Source organism: Gymnoscopelus microlampas (assembly GCF_963454915.1).
Source record: "Gymnoscopelus microlampas genome assembly, chromosome: 3".
In the NCBI taxonomy this organism is placed as follows: domain Eukaryota; kingdom Metazoa; phylum Chordata; class Actinopteri; order Myctophiformes; family Myctophidae; genus Gymnoscopelus; species Gymnoscopelus microlampas.
The window spans coordinates 45,430,618-45,453,072 of NC_139940.1; the positions used below are offsets into that span (position 1 = coordinate 45,430,618).

The 22,455-nt window shown below is 41.1% G+C and overlaps 1 protein-coding gene across 1 annotated transcript in view; it reads left to right on the forward strand.

The window, feature by feature from the left end:
- The window catches only part of LOC311042760 (glutamate receptor ionotropic, kainate 2), a gene marked incomplete at both ends in the record, with an annotated part of 238,476 nt that overhangs the window by 202,241 nt on the left and 13,780 nt on the right, over positions 1-22,455 (forward strand). The window contains one exon of the mRNA XM_084053745.1: positions 7,691-7,916. Within this exon, the coding sequence (XP_083909871.1) occupies positions 7,691-7,916 (226 nt within the window). The remainder of the gene's footprint in view (positions 1-7,690; positions 7,917-22,455) is intronic.

Here is a 22,455-nt window from a genome sequence, read left to right on the forward strand (position 1 = left end):
GCTGATCCCATCCCTATTAGTTTATTGACGCTTAGAGGTGAGAGAGTGCATTCAGTGTTGAGACATCATGTCTCTCGTCCTCCTCTCCCAGCTCATCACAAGGCCTGCGATTAGCAGCGACGACAGAGAAGGTGAAGGCCCGCTGAATGACATTAACCTCCATTTCCACCTGATTAACCTGATCAATGTTTTTTCCCACACCGGTAATGTCATGTTATGTATATGTGGGCCGTTGAAAATGTTCTGGCAACTCAATAATATTCTCATCCTGTTGTGGCCCCTGAGAGAAGAAGAATGTCAGAAATATTATGCATGAAATCATGCCTCACTTGGAAGGTTTCTGTCAACAGGTTTCTGCCGATTTCTGTTGCAATACCACATGCTGCACTGTACTGTCGAGCAGCAGTGGTGGAAAGTAACTAAGTACATTTACTTAAGTACAATTTTAAGGTATTTGTACTTTACTTGAGTATTTCCAATTTCCAATACTTTTACTTCTACTCCACTATATCTCGGATCCAAATATTGTACTTTTAACTCTACATGTATTTGAACACATTAGTTACTAGTTACTTAGTAGATTCTGATTATTATTACAAAACATACATTAACCTCTTCAGTCCTATATACATTTCGGCCATTTGAAAATAGCCGATCTACAAGCTCAGTAATGCGTCGTATTTTCAAAAGATGTATATACATTTGCAAAACTTGAAATGGGACATTGTGCACAATGAGTACTTGTACTTTTGGTACTTTAAGTACATTTTGAGGCCAATACTTTTGTACTTTTACTGAAGTGCATTTTGAAAATGTGTGTGTGTGTGTGTGTGTGTGTGTGGGGGGGGGGCTGAATTGAGATGCATGGCGCCGTGTGCATGTTATCATCAGCATACAATATGCTTTTCAATCTGTGTGCATGTTTATGATGAAGCTAACACACTTCTGTTCTAACGTCTCTCTGCTAGCCTAGAATCAGCCAGTGCAGGTCTGTCATGTCTCCAGCTGTCCTGATGAACACTGTCTCTGGCAGATATAGTCTTTTCTCCTCTCTAACAAGATGCTTTGCTTTTCCACATCAGCGCCCTATATGAAGCTGTATCCTATATAAGTGTTTCATTTTAACAGGGCCAGTGGATGATTACGATTACGGCGCAGTTTTGTTTCTTGATCCCCGAGGTCTCCCGGAGTCCAATTTTGTTTTGATTTGTTGTTTTGTTGTTGACTCTGCAGTGTGTTGTTGTTGGCTGGGAAATAAGCCCTCATAGTTATTGTGAGTTGTTACCTGATTCCTGCACACGACTTGCTGACCAAAGAAACCCTCCTTACGGGACTCGGGAGGAGCCCGGGCGGGAGTGTGGGGGGGAGGGGGAGGGCGGGGGACAATTAGCTTCTTATTTTCAGGTGTGAACTTTAACTTTTGTTGAGATAGCTTTCAAAGTTTGACCAATGAGGTCTAGAGGGGATTTCCCTGGGTCTGAAGTTGAATGCTGTGCTTGTTGTAGGGGGATATTTTTGGAATGTGATATTTGTACGGTAGACCAGTGGTTTTCAACCAGTGGTCCGGGGACCACCAGTGGTCCTTGAGGGAGTACCAGGGGGTCCCCAGCAAAATTAGTTAATAGCGTCACATTCATTTTTAACCACTTAGCTTTGGCTATTCAAAAATAGCAGATATAGATATAGATCTGCTATTTTTGAAAAACCTTGAAAAAGTGTGCATATCTTTGAATATTTATATTTTCTAAAGCGAACATTTACTGATATCTTAGCTTCTGGGAGTCCCTGGCACAAAACATTTTCAATTGGGGGTCCGCGGCCAAATGTATATCAATTTAGGGGTCCTTGGCATGAAAAATGTTGAAAACCACTGCAGTAGACAAAATGCAAGTGCTGTGAAATACAAAGCCACATGTATGCCAGGGTCCCGTGTTTCAAATAGTTATTTAATCTTCATTGCTTTAATATCGTTCCATTTTCCTCTCAATCGTTATTCATTTGGATGCAGCAGAGTATGCTTCTTAGCCAGAAGATTCAGAGCTTTTTTTTCTTGCCTTTTCCTTTTTTTGGCCTCTGTTGTGGCCTCTATGAGATTATTTCTTGTATTTCAGAAAAAGAACACACGGGATGTGTGAAATGGTCCCATAAAGCCCTCTTTACGATCATTTACTGTCTTTTAGTGGGTGCGACGCATCTGAAAGCCTGAATCAATTTGAACATTGTACTATAGTGCAGTTAAGGGCCCCGCGTATGGTTCAAACACGAGGTCTGAACAAGTGGTGTTTGGCTGCATGTGGAATATCTGTAGACAGAAAAGATAATGAGACCCCAGATCATCTCGTCCACAAACCACCCAAAAAAATGCCTGGTGAGTATTTGCCGCGCGGTAAGCGGCAGTAATGGAGTGAGAGTAGTTTTTTTTCGCAGTCTCTCTGTCTTGATCTGATCGGGGTTGACACTGGGTTTTACTCTGCCCGTTTTCTCTTCGTCGCCCCGCATTGTTCACTCATGGTTAGAACCCAACCAATCGTCGTTTAGGCCTTTTGTGTTTGTGAATCTCCCGATAAGCCCAGTGTAGCGTGGGCGTCCGGCTTGTCTTTTTCTCTCTCTCTCTCTCTCTCTCTCTCTCAAAAGCAATTGTGTAGCTACAGTATACAACACACGACTAAAACCCTTTTGGACAGATCTGGAATGCGGCAGTAGCTAGATTGTATAGCAACCGCTAATCTTGGGCCACTTCAGCATGATCAAAGGATTAGCCAGATCTTCTTTTCTAATCAGCCCCCGACCCTCTAGCGGCGGGAGACTGAGAATATATTGCACTGCACTCTCTGAAAGGGAAGACGTGCTTTACTGCAAACAGAGAGATGCAAACTTCATCAGACAGGTGATAACTACAGAGTTACAGAGAGAGAGAGAGCCAGACATGGAGAAGTTATTTTCTTCCTTCTCTGCCTTTTATAATAAAGAAATAAAACCTTTTTTTTCTCCATAGCAGCATATTTTCAAAAAAGGCTGCTGTTTAAAAAACAGCAATGCCAGCTGGAATGTTCTGACTCATTTTATCTAAACAGAAATGATGGGACGTATCCAGCAGTGCCATACATTATGTGCCGGGCTTGTTTGGTTGGGTTTTCAGGTTTGACAGTCATTCACACTCTGCACCCACTGCCTTTTTTTTGCAAAGCATCTTTCATACGGGGTTGTGTAATCAGCTTTGGAGCCTTGCGTTGCAGTGTTGCCAGATTTTGTGAGCGAGATAAGCAACCAGGTCTAGAAAAAAAAAAAAAAAAGAAGCAACTAGGCACCTTTAACCTACTATATAGCTATGTGAAAATAGCCGATCTACAAGCTTACAACGCGTCGCGCGCTTGTAGATCTGCTATTTTCAAAACATCTTGGGGAAAAAAAGTGGAGGATTTGGAAGATTTTTGACAACACAAATCTGGTATGGGGCTCCCAAAACATTTTCAGATGGGGGTTATAGGGACAAATACATATTAATGTGGGGGTCCTTAACTTGAAAATGTTTGAGAACCACTGGTTTAAACGGCAGCAGGAAACAAGCCCAAAATAAGCAACTACACTTTAGAAACAAGCCCCCCAAAAAAAAACGCAACCCGCCGCAACTACCATTATTTACAAGCAACTTTACAGAAAAACAAGCCCAAAGTCGCTTATATTAAGTGGACATGGCAACACTGCCTGCGTTGCAGACAGGGGGCCGAGAGGGGAAGCCCACCTCGGCTTTGTACGGGGGGAGGGGGGATATGTGCAGCCATTCAACAGCCAGCCGTCGCTCTCTCGCCTTATCAGCAGTCCGTAGCTTGCATGCATGCTCAATCGCCTGATTTGTCAAGGGTGACTCCGAAAGATTCTGATAGGCACTTCGCAAATCACCCAGTTGATCTAAAATATCGACCGGGCCACAGAAAGTCATTACGCGCAATAATGGCGGGCAGGACCTTGAAGATGTGACTTAATTAGGTTTCAAATGGGCTTCAAAAAAATATACCTTCAAACCTGGGGTTCGCTCCATGTGTTTAATGCACCCTTGGGTTTTTCTACTGGGATTACAAGTGTGGAAGGTGAAGCAGCGCTAACTGACAAAAGCTTGGTCTTGTTGAGGTTCAGGCGACAAACTTAAGAGGGCCAGTTGTCACAAAAAAACACTGACATATATATATTTTTTTGTATATTACTTTCCAGTGGTGTAAAGTAACTAAGTAGTAAGTACATGTACTCAAGGACTGTACTTAAGTACACTTTTGAGGTACTTTTACTTTAATGGAGTACAGTATGTCTATACTTTTACCTCTACTCCACTACATCTCAGAGGCAAATATTGTACTTTGACTCCACTATAATTATTTGAAAACTTTAGTATGTATATATAAATTATTACTTTATAAAACATACATTAACCACTTTAGCCCTAATGTATACGTAGGCTATTTGAAAATAGCAGATCTACAAGCTCACAACTTTTGTGACTTGTAACAGGGTACTTCTACATTGCAGTATTGATACTTAAGTAAAACATTTGAGTACTTTTTCCGACCACTGTTACTTTCCCTACTGCAGCAGTACAGCATAAAACAGCAGCATTTGTAAATGGCAGCCATTTGGATAGATAGTGATAGGATCATTGCATTTTTTGCAGAAGTCATTTCTACAGTACCGTACAGTACAGTATATGCCAGTTTGGCCATTATAGCTCATATAGCTGTGGCTCCATCTCCAGCTCACTTTACAAGAGATAACGACCGGGGCGATTCAGAGAAAGACGGTGCTGCTGAGGGGGAACAAAGGCAAAGTTTTTGCAGAACTAACTGACATGTCTATCCTAATGACATTTAGAAAGTAATTGAAGGTAAATGTTGCTGCGGGCAAGCCGGTGGAGAGGGAGGCTGGAGCCGAAGGCATCGGCGGTATTTAAATGAGTGATGTGTGTGTGTGCAGTGCGTCTCTTTGTCTGGCCGCGTACGCTGTGGTTTGGTCGGGGGGTTTGGCGTGCGACGCATTTAAACAGATGCTAACCTTTAGTTCCTCTCTGCCGCACGCAGCAGCACACTCGTTGAAGGAAAAACAAGATGAGACAACTGTCTCCCGGAGACATTGACATTGAATTAGTCACCGACCTTGTGGGGCTCGTAGCACTTTTGTTTGGAGATATTACATCCAAAATGAGTTTTATCTGAATGTACGGCTCACACACAGCACTGGAACAGAAATAGTCCCACGTAATACTCCAGTAAAAAAATCACCATGGATTCTGTCACAGTGTTCTATGAGGTGTTCCATTATTCACTGTCTATGGGGCAGCTCAAGGTCTTCGCTTCTAGACATCATCACGGTCTTCAGGGCCGGACTGGGACAACAATTCAGCATGGGGCGTCTCACATCCAGCCAGGCCACCCCTGCCAGTGGCCATAATCTACCATAGATGAGCAACAGAGATCAATACCAGTACGCTCTTTTTACCAGGTTGCACAACCTGGTCTATAACTCGCTCGCTAGTCATGACTTTTGCGTGACTTTTTCCTCATTGGCTGGTCCTTTAGCCAATGAGGAAATAATATAATATGGGATATAAAGACGACCCACAATACTGTGTTTGGCCACTGTATGTATCTCTATGGTCTGCGGCGCTGTTCCTCATTTAGCCTTTCAACGTTGCCATGTTTAGTGAGAGAAATAAGCAACCAGGTCTAGGAAAACAAGCCCAAAAGAAGCAACTCACTTTTTCATCACCTTTTCAACAACAAAAAAAAGCATACATGGTTTAATACCTGGTATAATATGACTGTGTCATATCTTGTTTTATACTATTATATGCTTTGGATTACACATTCTTAATAATGCATCCACCTTCAGTAGCCTTAACAGACTTTTCCCACACATTCCATGTGCACACAGATGACAAAGGCAACTAGTCTCTTTTTTTTCTCTCTTCTATTTACAGTATGTAATCTCCCCCCTTGAACTGTATGCACTATTTGTATCTTTCTCTCAACGTCTATATTTTACTTTCAGTTTTTATGGCGTAGAAGGTGAGCTGTCTATAAAAGGGTCTGTGAGTCTGTCTGTGAAACCACTGGAACGATCCGTGCCAAATTGATTGTGCACAATAACCTTTTTACTTGTTACTTTGCTGTTTTTTGTTGTGAAATAAATAAATGACAATGAAATAAATGGCGCTATATAGTCAGTGTCAGTCTATCCACAAGACTATAATCATGCACCATAAAACCTTATAGCAAGGTGAGTGGAAGGACGCGGTGTTTTAGCCAATCACATCGCGAGACGAGTGGACCGCTGACACGTCTGACCAATTGGCTCGCCGCGGGCAAGCGCTGAAGCAAAACAAACCCACCCATCCATTCATTAGCTGTCAGCTAACTGACAGCAGCCTGTCAATGAGTGCGAGAAGCTGAGATACCAGGTCCAGTCTCACAGTATAACCCCTGGATTCAGCCAGGGCTGATCATGGCCAGTCTATATGCTTGTGATACCATCAGATGTACCGCAGTGCCTTAAAGAAGCTTCCCTGAAGCATTATATACATAACCGATATATTTTCCCTATGGCCTGTATCAAGTGAAAGCACAATTTTACAGATGATTTACCATTGCTAATTTACTCTTTAAAATATTTTACACTGTGCAATTGTTGCACTCCATAGCCATGCGGACACGTATCCCATCCCGTGACAAATAAATGTAATCTAAATCAGGGACCGGGACCCCTAGGGGGTCCTCAGAGTTAGGGGGCCGCCAAATCTTTGTGTGATATGATTTAGTTTTTTTACATTAACCACTTGAACCCTATAGCATCCATATTCTGAGGAGAAGTTTAGCCAAAAATAGCAGATCTACAAGCTCACAACGCAAAGAGGTATAGGTGTAGAGGGAAAAAAGAGCAGACCTAAGCTACTCGACAGCAATTTGGGAGTAGGCCTGCGTTAGTTTTACATTTTCCTCGTCCATTTGTTCTTTTCTTTTTTTTTTTTTTCCCCCGTGCAAATAAAACAAACTCTGTGTGCTAAGAGCAAAAGTGCAAATCAGTCACCAGAAGGAACCGTCCCAAATCTTACGATGGCCAATCTGGGCCAAACAGTGTTGTTATTCTGCTATTCAAATTAAAGGGCTAATTCACCCAAAAAAATACTTATTTTCAATCAATTACACACCCCATGAAGCCTTGAATTCATGGAGATTTTTTAGTTTTTGTTGCATTCCTGAGCCAATAATTTGATGACCGGCGGAATCTCCGGTAGGAGACTCAATGGAGAATCTTTGAGTCTCCTACCAGAGACTCCACCGGTCATCACATTATTGACTTAGGAATGTGACCAAAAAAAAAAAAAATCTCCATGAATTTAATCTTCCATGAGGTGAGTAATCGATAGAAAAAAGGTCATTTTGGGGGTGAACTAGCCCTCTAAGGACAGATGTCAGAAATTAAAACTGACCTGTACAATGTTACAGAAATAACGTCTGAGGTAATGTGAAAGCTGTTTTTTAGGGTGGATGTTCCCTTTAATTATAAACTTTACTCTCACTATTCACCAATTATGCCACTAAGATAAATGCATAAACGGGAATAAAAGTCAGCTGATCTATTCTATGTGTACATTGTAAGTGCTCATTGTGACTGACACTGCTGTTCATGTGTCTCCCCCGATTAGAAAACCAAGATCTCCACGTACGATAAGATGTGGGAGTTCATGAGCAGTCGGCGGCACTCTGTGATGGTGAAGAACGTGGACGACGGCATTCACCGGGTGCTCACCTCCGACTACGCCTTCCTGATGGAGTCCACCGCCATCGAGTTCATCACGCAGCGCAACTGCAACCTCACGCAGATCGGAGGCCTCATCGACTCCAAGGCCTACGGCGTGGGCACTCCCATGGGTAATTATGAACACAGTCACACCAACAAGCACTATGGTAATGCACAGTGTTGTAAAGTAACTAAGTACATTTACTCAAGTATTGTACTTCAGTCCAATTTTGAGGTATTTTCACTTTACTGGAGTATTTCCCATTTTCAATACTTTTACTTCTACTCCATTAGATCTCAGAGGCAAATATTGCACTTTTACTCCACTACAATGATTTGAGAACTTTAGTTACTTACTTTGTACATTTTGATTATTTTCACAAAACATGCAATAACCACTTTAGCCTTTATATATATTTCGGCTATTTGAAAATAGCAGATCTACAAGCTCACAACGCGTCGCGATGCGACGCGTTGTGGGGCTTGTAGATCTACTATTTTCAAAAGTTTAGAAGACATATTGAACTTGTGATATGGGACATTGTGCATAATGACTGCTTTTACTTTTGGTACTTTAAGTATACTTTGGTACTTTTACTCAAGTAAATTTTAAATACCAAACTTGTAACTGAGTATTTCTAGATTGTGGAATTGATACTTTTACTTAAGTAGAACATTTGAGTATGTTTTCCACCACTGCCAACAAGCACTATGGCAATGCACACCTACAAACTGTTACGAGGCTCTCACTGTGCTTGTTCAACACAAATAAATGTATCAGTAAAAGTTGGTTAATGGTATTTCACTTTGACACGTTTAATGCGTACTTAAAGTGTTGTAGAACTGGTAGAGGCACCATATAAGTCCAAATATCGTCCGTCAGCTCTGTGAGCGAGAAACCGGAAGTGGCTATTCCCTTCACTGTCATCATCTACTCAAGTACTGTACCTAAGTACAATTTTGAGGTACTTTTACTTTACTGGAGTATTTCCAATTGTCTATACTTTTACTTCTACTCCACTACATCTCTGAGCCAAATATTGTACTTTTACTCCTTCACAATTATTTGAAAACTTACAAGCTACTTTAGTTACTAGTTTACTTTTATAAAACATACATTAACCACTTTAGTTTATGTTATACCTAGCCTATTTGAAAATAGCAGATCTACAAGCTCACAACGCATCGCATTGCGACGCGTTGTGAGCTTGTAGATCTGCTATTTTCAAACATATCAGTACTTTTTGCTTTTGGTACTTTAAGTACATTTTGATACAAATACCTTCGTACTTTTACCCAAGTACATTTTGAACACCAGACTTGTAACAGAGTACTTCTACATTGCACTTCACCACTGGCTGTTATTATATGATGGAACAGGTGTCAAAAAGTGAAGAAAAGGCTGCACACTCATAGCCACGATGCAGGATCATTTATTAAAGGAATACAGTACCAACGATTCGACCTGGAAAGGTCTTCTTCAGGGTATTGGAACAGGTGTCAAAATCACACTTTCAGTAAATAAACACATTATATTTTAAAGATACACAGTAAGATATAAGGAAAAACGAATCTCGATACGTTTTTTGTCTTTACAATGATGTTTGTTGGTGATCTATCACTTTCTTTGGAGCAACAGAACTTCTCAAGGATAATATAACATGAAAGCAGCCTTTTGTACTTTCTGAGAAATAACTAGGACTCCTTTATTTGGCCGAATCCATGGTATTTGTGTTAGTCTGTTCACCAACAGTGTGATGGTGAGAGCTCTTTGGCCATACAGTGAGAGTGAATGGAAGCTGCTGTATGGCACATCAAGTGCTTCACTCACAGAGCACGCAGAAGCCAACCGATGGAAGATGATTGACAGTGTTTGGACTCATACAGTATATCATGCCCAGGTAACTGTACACCCCTAGGTTTAACCCTTTCAATCTGGGGAACTGCATCTCTGTCATTTCAGATTTCTTTGGGCTATTCAAAAAATAGCAGATCTACAAGCTCATAGCGCGGCTATTTTTGAAAAATAGTGAAAAGTTGTGCAAATCTTTGAGTATATTACATTACATTACGTTACAGTCATTTAGCAGACGCTTTTATCCAAAGCGACTTACAATAAGTGCATTCAACATAGTTAGGCAAGAAAACTACTAGTAATCACCAGAAGTCTCAAGTGCATTCTCTTCTAAAACAAGTAACTAAGAGCATACCTAGCACTAAGGTAAAAGTGCAATATATCAGCTACCTACTTTCTTAAACAGATGAGAAAAATGGGAAAATCAAATGAGCAAGAGCTAGTATATATATTTTTAAAGCGAACATTTATAACTCAAATCTTTTCTTCTGGGGGGTCCCTGGACCAAAATACTTTACAAATGTTCGCTTTAAAAATATATATATTCTAAGATTTGCACACATTTTCACGATTTTTCAAAAATAGCAGATCTGCAAGCTCATAGCGCGGCACTCGGTGCCGCGCTATGAGCTTGCAGATCTGCTATTTTTGAATAGCCCAAAGAAATCTAAAAAATGATGCGGGCGCGTCCCCGGATCCAATGGGTTAACCAAAGTTCAACATTGGTGCGAGTCTATATTTGAGAACGGGTCTGGCTGTTTTCATGAAGCCTAGCCTGCCGATGCCATGCTACTGCTGTTGACATATACAGTGTGTCCGCCCTCATGTGTCTTCAGTCAGTGAAGCCTTGATGTTTCATGTGGTGGAAGGCAGTGGTGTAAAGTAACTAAGTACATTTACTCAAGTACTGTACTCATAAGTACAATTTTGAGGTACTTTTACTTTACCGGAGTATTTCCAATTGTCTATACTTTTTCTTCTACTCCACTACATCTCAGAGGCAAATATTGTACTTTTACTCGATTATTACAATAATTTAATACAATTATTTGAGTTACTTTGTTAATAGTTACTTTGCATATATAGATTAGTACATTATAAAACATACATTAACCACTTTAGCCCTATTTTATACCTAGGATATTTGAAAATAGCCAATCTATAAGCTCAAGCTTGTAGATCTGCTATTTTCAAACATATAGTACTTTTACTTGTGGAACTTTGAGTACATTTTGATACCAACACTTTTGTACTTTAACTCAAGGGAATTTAGAAAACCGGACTTTTACTTCTAACAGAGTACTTCCACACTGCAGTATTGATAATTTTACTTAAGTAAAAGACAGTAAAATTATCAATACTGGTGGAAAAAGTAGTCACATTTTGAGTACTTTTTCCACCACTGCATACAGTAGTCCGCCCTCATGTGTCTTCAGTCACTGACGCCTTGATGTTTCATGTGGAGGAAGGGATATTTGTGCAGGAGAGAGAGAGGAGACCCCGAGGCCAACAGCCAGTCAGTCAGCAGAGGAACGGAGGAGAGCTATGTGACATCAAATAAAGGATTGCATAGTGAGGGCGGCACATTTTTGCGCGTTGCGGAGGTGCAAGATTTGATTATGGCGCTCAGCGGCAGATTGTCTTAATCCTGTTACACACACGGCACGCAGCCCCCAGCGGCCCGGCCCCGCAAATGAAAAGGAGAAACTCCAGTTAACCCGTTAAGACCGCAGGAACGCATGCCGTGTCACTTTTTTTGGTTTACTTTGAGCTATTCAAAAATAGCAGATATGCAAGCTCATAGCGCGGCACCGAGTGCCGCGCTATGAGCTTGTAGATCTGCTATTCTTGTGGGGGAAAAACGTGAAAATGTGTGCAAATCTTTGGATGTATATATACATTTTTTTACTCAAATCTTTGCTTTTGGGGGTCCCTGGAACAAAATATTTTTTTGGTGGGGGTCCGCGGCCAAATACATTTTGGGGGTCCTTGACATGAAAAAAAGCCACTGATTATAGCAACATAGGATTTAGAAGACATCTGTAGAATCCCCTATGCAGAAGCAAAGATTTGAGTTACAAATGTTCGCTTTAAATATATATATATTCAAAGATTTGCACACATTTTCACGATTTTTCAAAAATTGTAGATCTGCTATTTTTGAATAACCAAAGAAATCTTAAAATGACACAGATGCGTTCCCGGTCTTAATGGGTTAAGTACCTGAGTTAGACGGGGGAGAATTACTCTGAGTCACAACAAGGCGAACAGGCTGAGCACAATGACCTTGCGCGAAGGCTCCTCTTATCTTGTATCTAATTCATTACTGTGCATTGTAAGGTTGTCGTTTTAATGTTTATGCCACTCGACAAAATGCGGCTTTTGAACAATAACACGCTTTGCCTCAGTGAATGCCATGATGCAGTGTAACAAACAGTACTTGAAAGCAAACCGTTGTGGCTCGAAGGAAGTGGCTTTGCATCGTATAGGAGCAAGCGCTCGCGTTAAAATCCTTCAGTGTTTAAAGCTGCAATACGGAATTTATTTGAATGAATGAAATGTTATTTTATCCAATCTGTAATGGTATTATGGAGTGTGCGAATACAATACGCAACAATTAGCACATCTACATTGTCTGTAGGTTTCCTCCCTACTCTGCTATTGAGAGATTTTAGGCCCTGATGTCGCCGGGTACACCTACCACCCGGCGTAGTGACAAGTAGTACTGCCCAAAGCTCATAAGCACCATATCTCCCCTGGCCCAAGCAGGGATTCTGTCTTGGAAGGTTGTTACGGGAGACTCTCCAAATCCTCAAATCCTCTGTAGGACATGAAACATGAGGTTTTAATGTTTCCATTTGTAACTCTGAGAGAGTACAAATGTTACCCAATGCAGTGGTTCTCAAACTTTTCATGTCAAGGACCCCCAAAATGACATGCATTTGGCCGCGGACCCCATCTCAAAAATATTGTTCCAGAATAGAAGATTTGTGTAAAAAAAAATCAAAATCATTACATTTTTTCCAAACATAGTTGAGATTTTTCAAATAATTTCAAAAATAGCAGATCTACAAGCTCATAGCGCTGCACTCGGTGCCGTGCTATGAGCTTGTAGATCTGTTAGCTGGGGACCCCCTGGTACCCCCCCAAGGACCCCTGGGGGTCCCCAGACCCCACTTTGAGAACCAATGACCTAATGTATCAACAGTGAGGATTTTTACAGTGTTCTACTTTCTTCAGCAGATAGTGTGAGAAGCATGTGGTATAATTTAACTAAAAATGGACCCGTGAGGGTCACAGACATTGTATAATGTGTGAAAAAGAAGCTGCTGTATCTATATACAGTATACAGTATATATACGCCGTGGTAGTAGTGTGTGTGTATATAGATTTGTGTAAACATTGTGTCACACTAGGGTGGGCCTGGGTCATTTGCAGAGCTTGTGAACATATTATTCCCTGCTGGTCTGTGAAAGAAGGCCATTTGAGTGACTGCTGTGCTGTGTATGAAGAAAATATCGCAGAGAGGCTGTGTTTACTCTGAGTGATTGTATTCCCTGAGTGATTTGCTCCTTATGAATGTTTGTAGTGCGTGCCTGCGTGCGTGTCTGTGTGCGTGCCAGTGGTGTAAAGTAACTAAGAACATTTACTCAAGTACTGCACTTAAGTAAAATCTTGAGGCATTTTTATGCTACTAAATTATTTCCAATTTTCTGTACTTTTACTTCTACTCCACTACATCTCGGATCCAAATATTGAACTTTTACTCCACTACATGTATTTGAAAACTTTAGTTACTAGTTTGTAGATTTTGATTATTATTACAAAACATACATTGACCACCTCAGACCTATATACATTTCGGCCATTTGAAAATAGCCGCTATACAAGCTCTCAATACGTCTCAATAAAGATTTGTATACATTATATACCTTTGAAAACTTGAAATGGGACATTCTGCATAATGAGTACTTTCTACTTTTGGTACTCTAAATACATTTTGATACCAATACTCTTGTACTTTTACTCAAGTAAATTTTGAATACCGGACGTTCACTTGTAACTGTGTGTGTGTGTGTGTGTGTGTGTGTGTGTGTGTGTGTGTGTGTGTGTGTGTGTGTGTGTGTGTGTGTGTGTGTGTGTGTGTGTGTGTGTGTGTGTCTGTGTGTGTGTGTGTGTGTAGGTGAGGTGTATCTGTTGTTTGTAGTGCATTTCGAGAGTGGTTATGTGCGGCCGTGTTGTCGTTTTATATTCAAATAACATTCACATTCAGGGACTGTGTGCTGTGATTGCCAGAGAGAAAGATGGAGAGGGCGAGAACAAACCGAGCGGCAAAACCGAGAAGAAGAAAGGAGAGCGGGCGCTCATGTCAGCTCAGGTTGTGCACCGGCGTGCGCACAACCGCCCCGAACGCTGAAAAAGAGGGTGTTTAGCATCATTACTCCCTCGTGGGCCATTCACATGCAGCCAGAACAAGGCATTTAAATTGCTAATCCTACCCTTTTAGTAGCCTTTACCATATGCAGGCCTGTATTCCCATATAGCGGGGCCCATTTAGCATATATCTCATTGACTTTAACAGAGAGGAGTTGTCAGGCGGTATTAGTACCTAGGCCTTGATGGCGCGACGGGCGCTCGCTCAGCGCCTTTGGCAGTCCTCTGGACTCCGTAATGGACGTACTTAGCTCACCTCCGAGCTGCTGGCCGTAGCTCACGCTAATGGAATGTTTACTGCGATGGCATCCGCTCATTGGCAACGTCTGTTGGTTCCCCGTACAGCTCTGAGCTCTGTGAAGGAGAGCGTTGTAGGGCAACAATATGTTTAGTGTCTAAAAAGGTGTAGCTCCTTTTACTGTGTAAATAGGGTAGAGGTGTTTGTATTGCAAACATTGAGTTATTATGGTTTTGAAATTAGTTTTAAAGGTTCTATGACATTCATTTTCACTTTTTTATTTTTTTATGTTTTTTGGGGGGTTTTATGACCTCAAAATTCCCCCCAAAAAACTGAACTTTGAACATTCAGTGGATTGTCTGTGGTCTGGGGTTTTCTGAATAATTAGGCTGAAAAGTAATCTGTGATTGGCCCCTGGACTTTGATGTCGCAGTCAATTATTGGAGGGGGGGGGAGCAGAGGTGATGATTGACTGTCAAATGGTTACTAGTGCATTGGTTAGTGCATTGGTTCTGAAAGTGGGGTCCGGGGACCCCCAGGGGTCCTTGGGGGGGTACCAGGGGGTCCCCAGCAAAATGAGATAATAAAGCGCCACAATCATTTTAACCCCTTTATCCACATTTTATACTTTAGCTATTCAAAAATAGCAGATCTACAAGCTCATTGCGCAGCAGCGAGTGAAAATGTGTTCAAATCTTTGAATCTTTTTTAAAAAATAAGGCGAACATTTTTAACACAAATCTTTGCTTCTGGGGGTCCCAGGCACACCATATTTTCAGGCGAGGGTCCGCAGCCAAATACATATCAATTTGGGGGTCCTTGGCACGAAAAGGTTTGAGAACCACTGACTTAGTGATGAGGCTGTTGAAGATTCTGTCACGACGGTCCTCATCATCAACACGAGGAAGGGCCTTGAACTGTGTGGTTCAATAGTAATGCGTTTCTGGAGGAGTATACTGTATCTGTCCTTCGCGTTTTCTTTGATGGCAGCCTTTGCTTTTTAGTTGTCTCCCCCAAGCATCAGTGACATTCACATTCACGTGCACGGTGCCATTTCAAATGGGCCGGCCTGTTTGATGTGTTGCCAGCAGCATACCTGATCGTGGCTGAACAATGGCGGCTTTTGTCTTATATTCACTTGTCTTTCTCTGTTGTTGTATCTCACAGAGAAACCAAAGTGCTGGTTTGGGGGGGGGGTTCAAGTTCTTGATTCTTCTCGACTGCCAACATGATGGGTTTTAGGGCTCTTTTTAGCATTCTGTGAGCACAGTGTGCTGTGTATGGTCAGTGGTGTAAAGTAACTAAGTACATTTACTCAAGTACTGTACTTGAGTACAATTTTGAGGTACTTTTATTTTTACTCCACTATGTCTCTGAGGGAAATACTGTACTTTTACTCCACTACAATTATTTGATAACTTTAGTAACTAGTTACTTTGCAAATATAAATTATTACATTATAAAACATGCATGAACCACTTCAGCCCTATTTTATACCTAGGCTATTTGAAAATAGCAGATCTACAAGCTCATAACGCGTTGTGAGCTTGTAGGTCTGCTATTTTCAATCATTTTACTACTTTTACTTTTGGTACTTAAAGTACATTTTGATACCAATACTTTTGTACTTTTAATCAAGTCATTTTTTTAATTCCGGACTTTTACTTGTTACAGAGTATTTCTACATTGCAGTATTGATACTTTTACTCAAGTAAGACTTGTGAGTATACGTCTTCCATCACTGGTACACAAGAACGTGGTGTGTTTTCACTCGACCTCCTCCCTGGAGAGCCCATTAGGAGTCATGGACGCCGGTCATGTCACCCAACATCTGTCACCAGGTCCCTCAGCCTGCTTGTGAGTACACCTAGTGGTGGAAAGTAACTACTGTAAGTACATTTACTTAAGTACTGTACTTAAGTACATTTTTTTGGTATTTGTAACCAAAAAAACAGACTTTTACTTGTAACAGAGTCATTCTACTCCTATTTCTAGCTGCAGTATTGATACTTTTACTTAAGTAAATAATTTGAGTACTTTTTCCACCACTGCATGTCACCCAACATCTGTCACCAGTTTTCTCTTGCCCAGGTCCTTCAGCCTAGCTCATGAGTACAACCGTTACATCCTCTGGCCCCGTCATGTCTCAGGAGACATTGGCTCTGTCTCTCTCCCTTATTACCATCAATCTTCATTCACCTTCGTTAGGCCGTATTTAAGCAATATTACACGAGAGGGTGTGCTTTACCGTCATTATTGGCACGACAGTGATGCGGTCAGGAACGAGGCGCCAGCCGAGTTCCGCCAGCATCACTGAAGTGCCAATAATGTAAGGTAAAGCACACCCTCGAGTGTAATATTGCGATTATACAACAGTTACCAACAAAACACATCCAAATGTATTCATATTGTGGGGCAATTAATAATAAAAATGTTTCGCTATTGTCCGTTTCCCTGTAAAGAGAAGAGTTTTTGACTGAGAGACATTAAATAGTCCCTGTAGCAGTGCTTTGAGTTTGAGGCACCGTCTCATCAACACAGCTGAGCTATCAATGCTTGAGCAGTGGAATGAATTCCAGTAGGCTATATGCTCCGTCGTACGACCGTGTCACGCGGCCAAAATAACTGATCTACAAGCTGACAACGCGTCGCGATGGCGACGCGTTGTGAACTTGTAGATCGGCTATTTTGGCCGCGTGACACGGTCGTACGACGGAGCATATAGCCTACTGGACTGTTAACGAAATGGGAGTCATTTTACTTTACACAGGAGGATATTTATAACCTTCTAACCATTGATCAACCGTAAATCCACCAAATTAACAACATAGTCCATTTTGCATAGCTGTTTGTTCTCCGGTGGCGGCGGTGGGTCAGGCTACTGTCTGTTTGTTTTCCTACCGTGGGACAGAGTGACTTCACAGCACAGCTGTGCCATATAATGGTCTAATCAGGTGCGGACTGGACTGCACTGCGGAGTGATTTATTAATGTGATTCGGCCCGTGCTATGATGCTGGTTTGAAGCACGGCTAGAAAGCTATTTCAACCAATCAGATTGCTTGGTGGGAACTACCTGTTGTATAATAATCATTATGCGGTGGTGCGGTGTGGAGGGGGTGGTGCGGTGTGGAGGGCAGGGTTGCCAGATCTGCTTATTATAATTTACCCATAAGATTTTATTTAGCTTGTAGTGCTCACGTGGCCTATAAAGTCGCTTCTTTTCATAGACCTGGTTGCTTATTTCTCTCGCAAAATCTGGCAACGGTGCCACTCCCCCAGCACAGTCCTTTAGCTCTGTGTCATAAATGAGAGAGGCACCGAGTGGAATTGTGGGTGAGACAGAAACATGTCCAAAGCCTTGACCTGGACTATAGCTACAGCCAGCCATCCGTCCCACCCAACCACCCATCTGTCTGTGATCTCTGTGTGCCTCTGAAGATAGACAGAGGAGGAATCAAAGAGTAAATTAAACAGAGGCTCGGCACAGAACGAGGGCTTAAGACTTGGACAGGACCAGTGTTGGAAAAAGGAATTCTTTTTTTTTTACTTAAGTAAAAGTATCAATACTGCAATATAGTGGTGTAAAAGTATAGAACATTGGAAGTACTCCCGTAAAGTAAAAATACCTCAAAATTGTACTTAAGTACAGTACTTGAGTAAATGTACTTAGTTACTTTACACAACTGTGGACAGGACAGTGTGAACACAAGATGACTGGTACCGGTTCATCTGAGAGTGCAGATCAGAGCCCAAGACAAAGAGCTCCACGTCCACGGGTCTATATTACCAAAACAACATTCATTATACATTCTAGGCCTATCCCCCCCAGTCCCCAGGATGTGATCATTTTTAAACATTCACCTCACATCTATTTGCTTTCCTTTGGTGCTCGTTTGCTAGACTTTTAACGTGCAAAACAACTCGTTTGATGTGTCTGATGATAGCAGGAGAACAGCGTTATGCTTTTGCTGAACTAAATATACCCAGGCGTTCGGAAATGGCAGCCATTGCAGCACATTTGAATTTCCATGCTGTATTATTTTGGTTCAAAGACAATGCATTAGGGATCGGTGTGCTATTACTCTGCCTTGATCTGACACATTACAGTTCTGTGTCTTATGCTGGATTCACCATGGCTTCACGCTCCACTCTTCCTTCCACTGGAGATTTAAGCAGTGGTGTGTAAAGTAACTAAGTACATTTACTCAAGTACTGTACTTAAGTACAAGTTTTTTACTACTTTCACTTTTACTTCTACTCCACTACATCTCATAGGCAAATATTGTATACTTTTTACGCCACTACAATTATTTGACAGCTTTAGTTACTTTGATAATTATCCCAAAACATACATTGACCACTTCAGCTCTATATTTCGGCCATTTGAGTAGTCGATCTACAAGCTCACAATGCGTCACAATGCTATTTCCAAAAGATTTTTATACATTTTGAACTTGTGAAATGGGACATTCTGCACAATGAGTACTTTTACTTTTGGTACTTTAAGTATATTTTGATGCCAATACTTTTATTAATACTGGACTTTTACTTGTAACAGAGTATTTGTACATTGCTGTATTGGTACTTTTACAACATAAAACATGCAAGTATTTTTTCCATCACTGGGATTAAGTGCCTTTCTTACGGGCACATATGTTGTTTTCAGCTCTCAAATGAATATATCCTGTTTTATCATTGACAAACACAACACCGCCCCCCCCAAAAATCCCTTACTCATCCAGATGACATAGAAAGTTCTCACTACATTAAACAAAAAGGACATGTGAGACTCCATTGTTACACTCTCTCCTTGTCTGCATACAGTATGCATGAAGTACATCACTGCAACATGCATTGAAGTCTTCTCTGTTAAAATCACACAGACCCTTTAGTGCATTAAGCCACACATAACACACTAAAGACGTACATACTTTTGGTTCATTAAAACAAAGATGACATGACACAGCATATTATCCAGCACAAATTCCATTTCAATTAGCCGGCCTAAACCCTATACTTAGTTGACCGGAGTTCCCCAGGGGTTTATACTAGGCCCCCTCCTTTTTTCCCCTACATTAGATATCTTTGCTGAAAATGAAAATAGCTGATCTACAAGCTCACAACACGTCTAGGGGTTCATGTTTGCCAGTCATTTTTACACTAGCCTACATTTAACCCATTAAGACCGGGAACGCGTCTGTGTCATTTTCAGATTTCTTTGGCTATTAAAAATAGCAGATCTACAAGCTCATAACGCGGCACCGAGTGCCGCTCTATGAGATTGTAGATCTGCATTTTGTTTTTAAATGTGTGAAAATGTGTGCAAATCTTTGAATTATATATATTTTTTTAAAGAGAACATTTGTAACTCAAATCTTTACTTCTGGGGGTCCCTGGAACAAAATATTTTAAGATGGGGGTCCGCGATGTGAAAAAGTCTGATAACCACAGATACAGCAACAAAAAAAAAACGGTTAGGATTCCGAAGACATTTGTAGAATATATATTCACAGATTTGCACGATTTTTCAAAAAATGCAGATCTACAAACTCACTGCGATATGAGCGTGTATGTCTGCTATTTTTCAATAGCCAAAGACATCTAAAATGACACAGATGCGTTCCCGGATTGAATGGGTTAAATATCTTTGCTGAAAATGAAAATAGCTGATCTACAAGCTCACAACGCGTCTAGGGGGTTCATGTTCACCAGCCATTTTTACACTAGCCTACATTTAAATATAACACTGCACTATACTCATGTATCTGGCTGGCAAAAAATGGCACTTTGATCCCACCGAGTTTGGCCGAGTTTCAAGGCCACCAGGCTGAATGGGCGAGTTATCAGACGCTTTGGCTGCTGATCCGTCGTGGAAGCGGAAAGAAGGGAAGGTATTTAGATGGAAATGAATGAGGAGAAAACAAAGCGTGTATCACATTGCTGATCACCATGGCAGATGCTTCTGAAAGGTACGGGGGCCAGTTGTTCTAAAAAGACGGGAGTCAAGCAACCAAGAGGGCCCTTGAGCAAGAGATGATCTAAAGGAGAGGAAAACTGGGTGGGAGGTTCTGGCACACGGTCCTTAAACTGGTTTGAATCCCACATAAAGCCCCCTGTCCTCTCAAAAACATGTCTGTTTGTTTGTTTTCTTTTCCTGCAGTTACAGTAACTCCTCTTGGTGGCATGACTTTGAATATACAGATTAGATATATACAGTGTGTGGAGAACTTGTGCCATTAGTGCCATTTTCACATTCTTCCACTGGAGACACAGGGAGCTTCCTCAAGATCTGAGCTGTGATGTCACGGGAACATCGCTCACAATGCATCGCGATGCATTGTGAGCTTGTAGATCTGCTATTTTCAAGAGATTTTTTACACATTTTAAACTTGTGAAATGAGACATTCTGCACAATGAGTACTTTTACTTTTGGTGCTTTAAGTATATTTTGATACTTTTGTACTTTTACTCAAGTAAATTTTGATTACCGGACTTTCACATTGTTACGGGTCCTGTGAACATGAACCTGAAATGACATGCAAAATTCTCCAAGCCTCCATTTTGGGGCCTCTTCTGCTCAACATCTACAGTAGCCTATACTTCCATTGGCTCAGACCACGGAAAACAATGAAATATTTTAACATAATTACGCAACACACACATTTACATGTCTAATCTAATGCAAGCACCAAGTTTAACAAGTTTCACAAAACAATAAACTGAATAGTTTTTTGGAGCACAAGGGAGAACTATTACAAACCAAGACATCTTGCTCTAGTCACGGACTCAGATCAGAATTTCCACAGCTGCATTAAAGACAAAGTCAGACTACTGTCTAGTGTCTATCACCTTAATAATCAAGGATTAAAGGACTTATGTCTCAGCTGGATTTGGAAAAAATCCATCCATGCATCTTCAATAGACTCCACTACTGTAACTGTGTCATATTATCTTTAATCTGGCTTCCTCTTCGATAACGCATTGATTTCAAACACTGCTCTATGTTTATAAAGCACTGAATGGTTTAGGGCCAAAATATACATTTCTGAAGTTATGAACAAGAAAACTTGTGTTTACAAGTTTATGTGTAAACCAAGGGGCCAGCTTCCGAGTTGTAAATCGAGGCTATATAGGAAGAGACAGTTCATAATGGCCTGTAAAGTCTTGCTGTTTCACCCCTGCTGGTGTCAAAAGTAATTAAGCTCCATTCAAGCGGATGGGTTTTTGCTGAACTATACACTTGATTGTATTACCTTAATAAACATTGTCATAAATACTATATATATATATTTTAAGTCTTCTTTCACTCACCATGATATGCGTTTTGGTAAATTATGGTCCAATTTATTTTAAAACTTTTATTTTATTTTAAAAATAGGCTTAATTTACGGTCTGATAGAGTCAATGGGTGTAACATTGTCCATACTTTTTACTGTCTATGGTGTAAACAAAGGCCTGTTACCGCGGTTAGAATCAGCGCTATATTTCGTCCATGTCCGCCATTGCACATAATGTAATCCTGATGTAAACAAAGGAGACAACGGCGCAAGGAGTTATCTTCTTGATGTGTTAAACATGCATGCCCACACCCCCACCCCAGTCCCTTTGCATCAAGGCGGGCTCATATTGAGTGTACAGGGTAATCAGTGGGATTATATATTTTTTTCAATAATTCAAGCCGCATTAACATCCTGATTGTGATGTGTAAATCCTACCATAGAGGGCTCTGGAGAGCATGGAGTATGAGAGGAGCTATAGGGTTCCCTGGGGTTTGTTGCAAGGTATCAACCCTTCAGGTATAATCAGGGCTCTCAGCGTGCGTGACTGCCTGGGGTTTTGATCTGTAGAACTCAGAACGTGCAAAGCATTGGTTGCTGCTCTTTTATAACATCTAAACACACACACACACACACACACACACACACACACACACACACACACACACACACACACACACTGTAGCTGTCAGCTTTAGTCGATGCAAATAATGCTTTCAGAACTGTGTGTGCGCGTAGGGGGCTGCCCTCATCTTGATTTTAGAGAATGCATACAGTTTGTAGCCTACAGGCAGAAAGAACACCACGCTCATCAAAACAAAGACGGTTTCATGGAGTTGAAAGCCTACTCTACTTCGTGGGAACA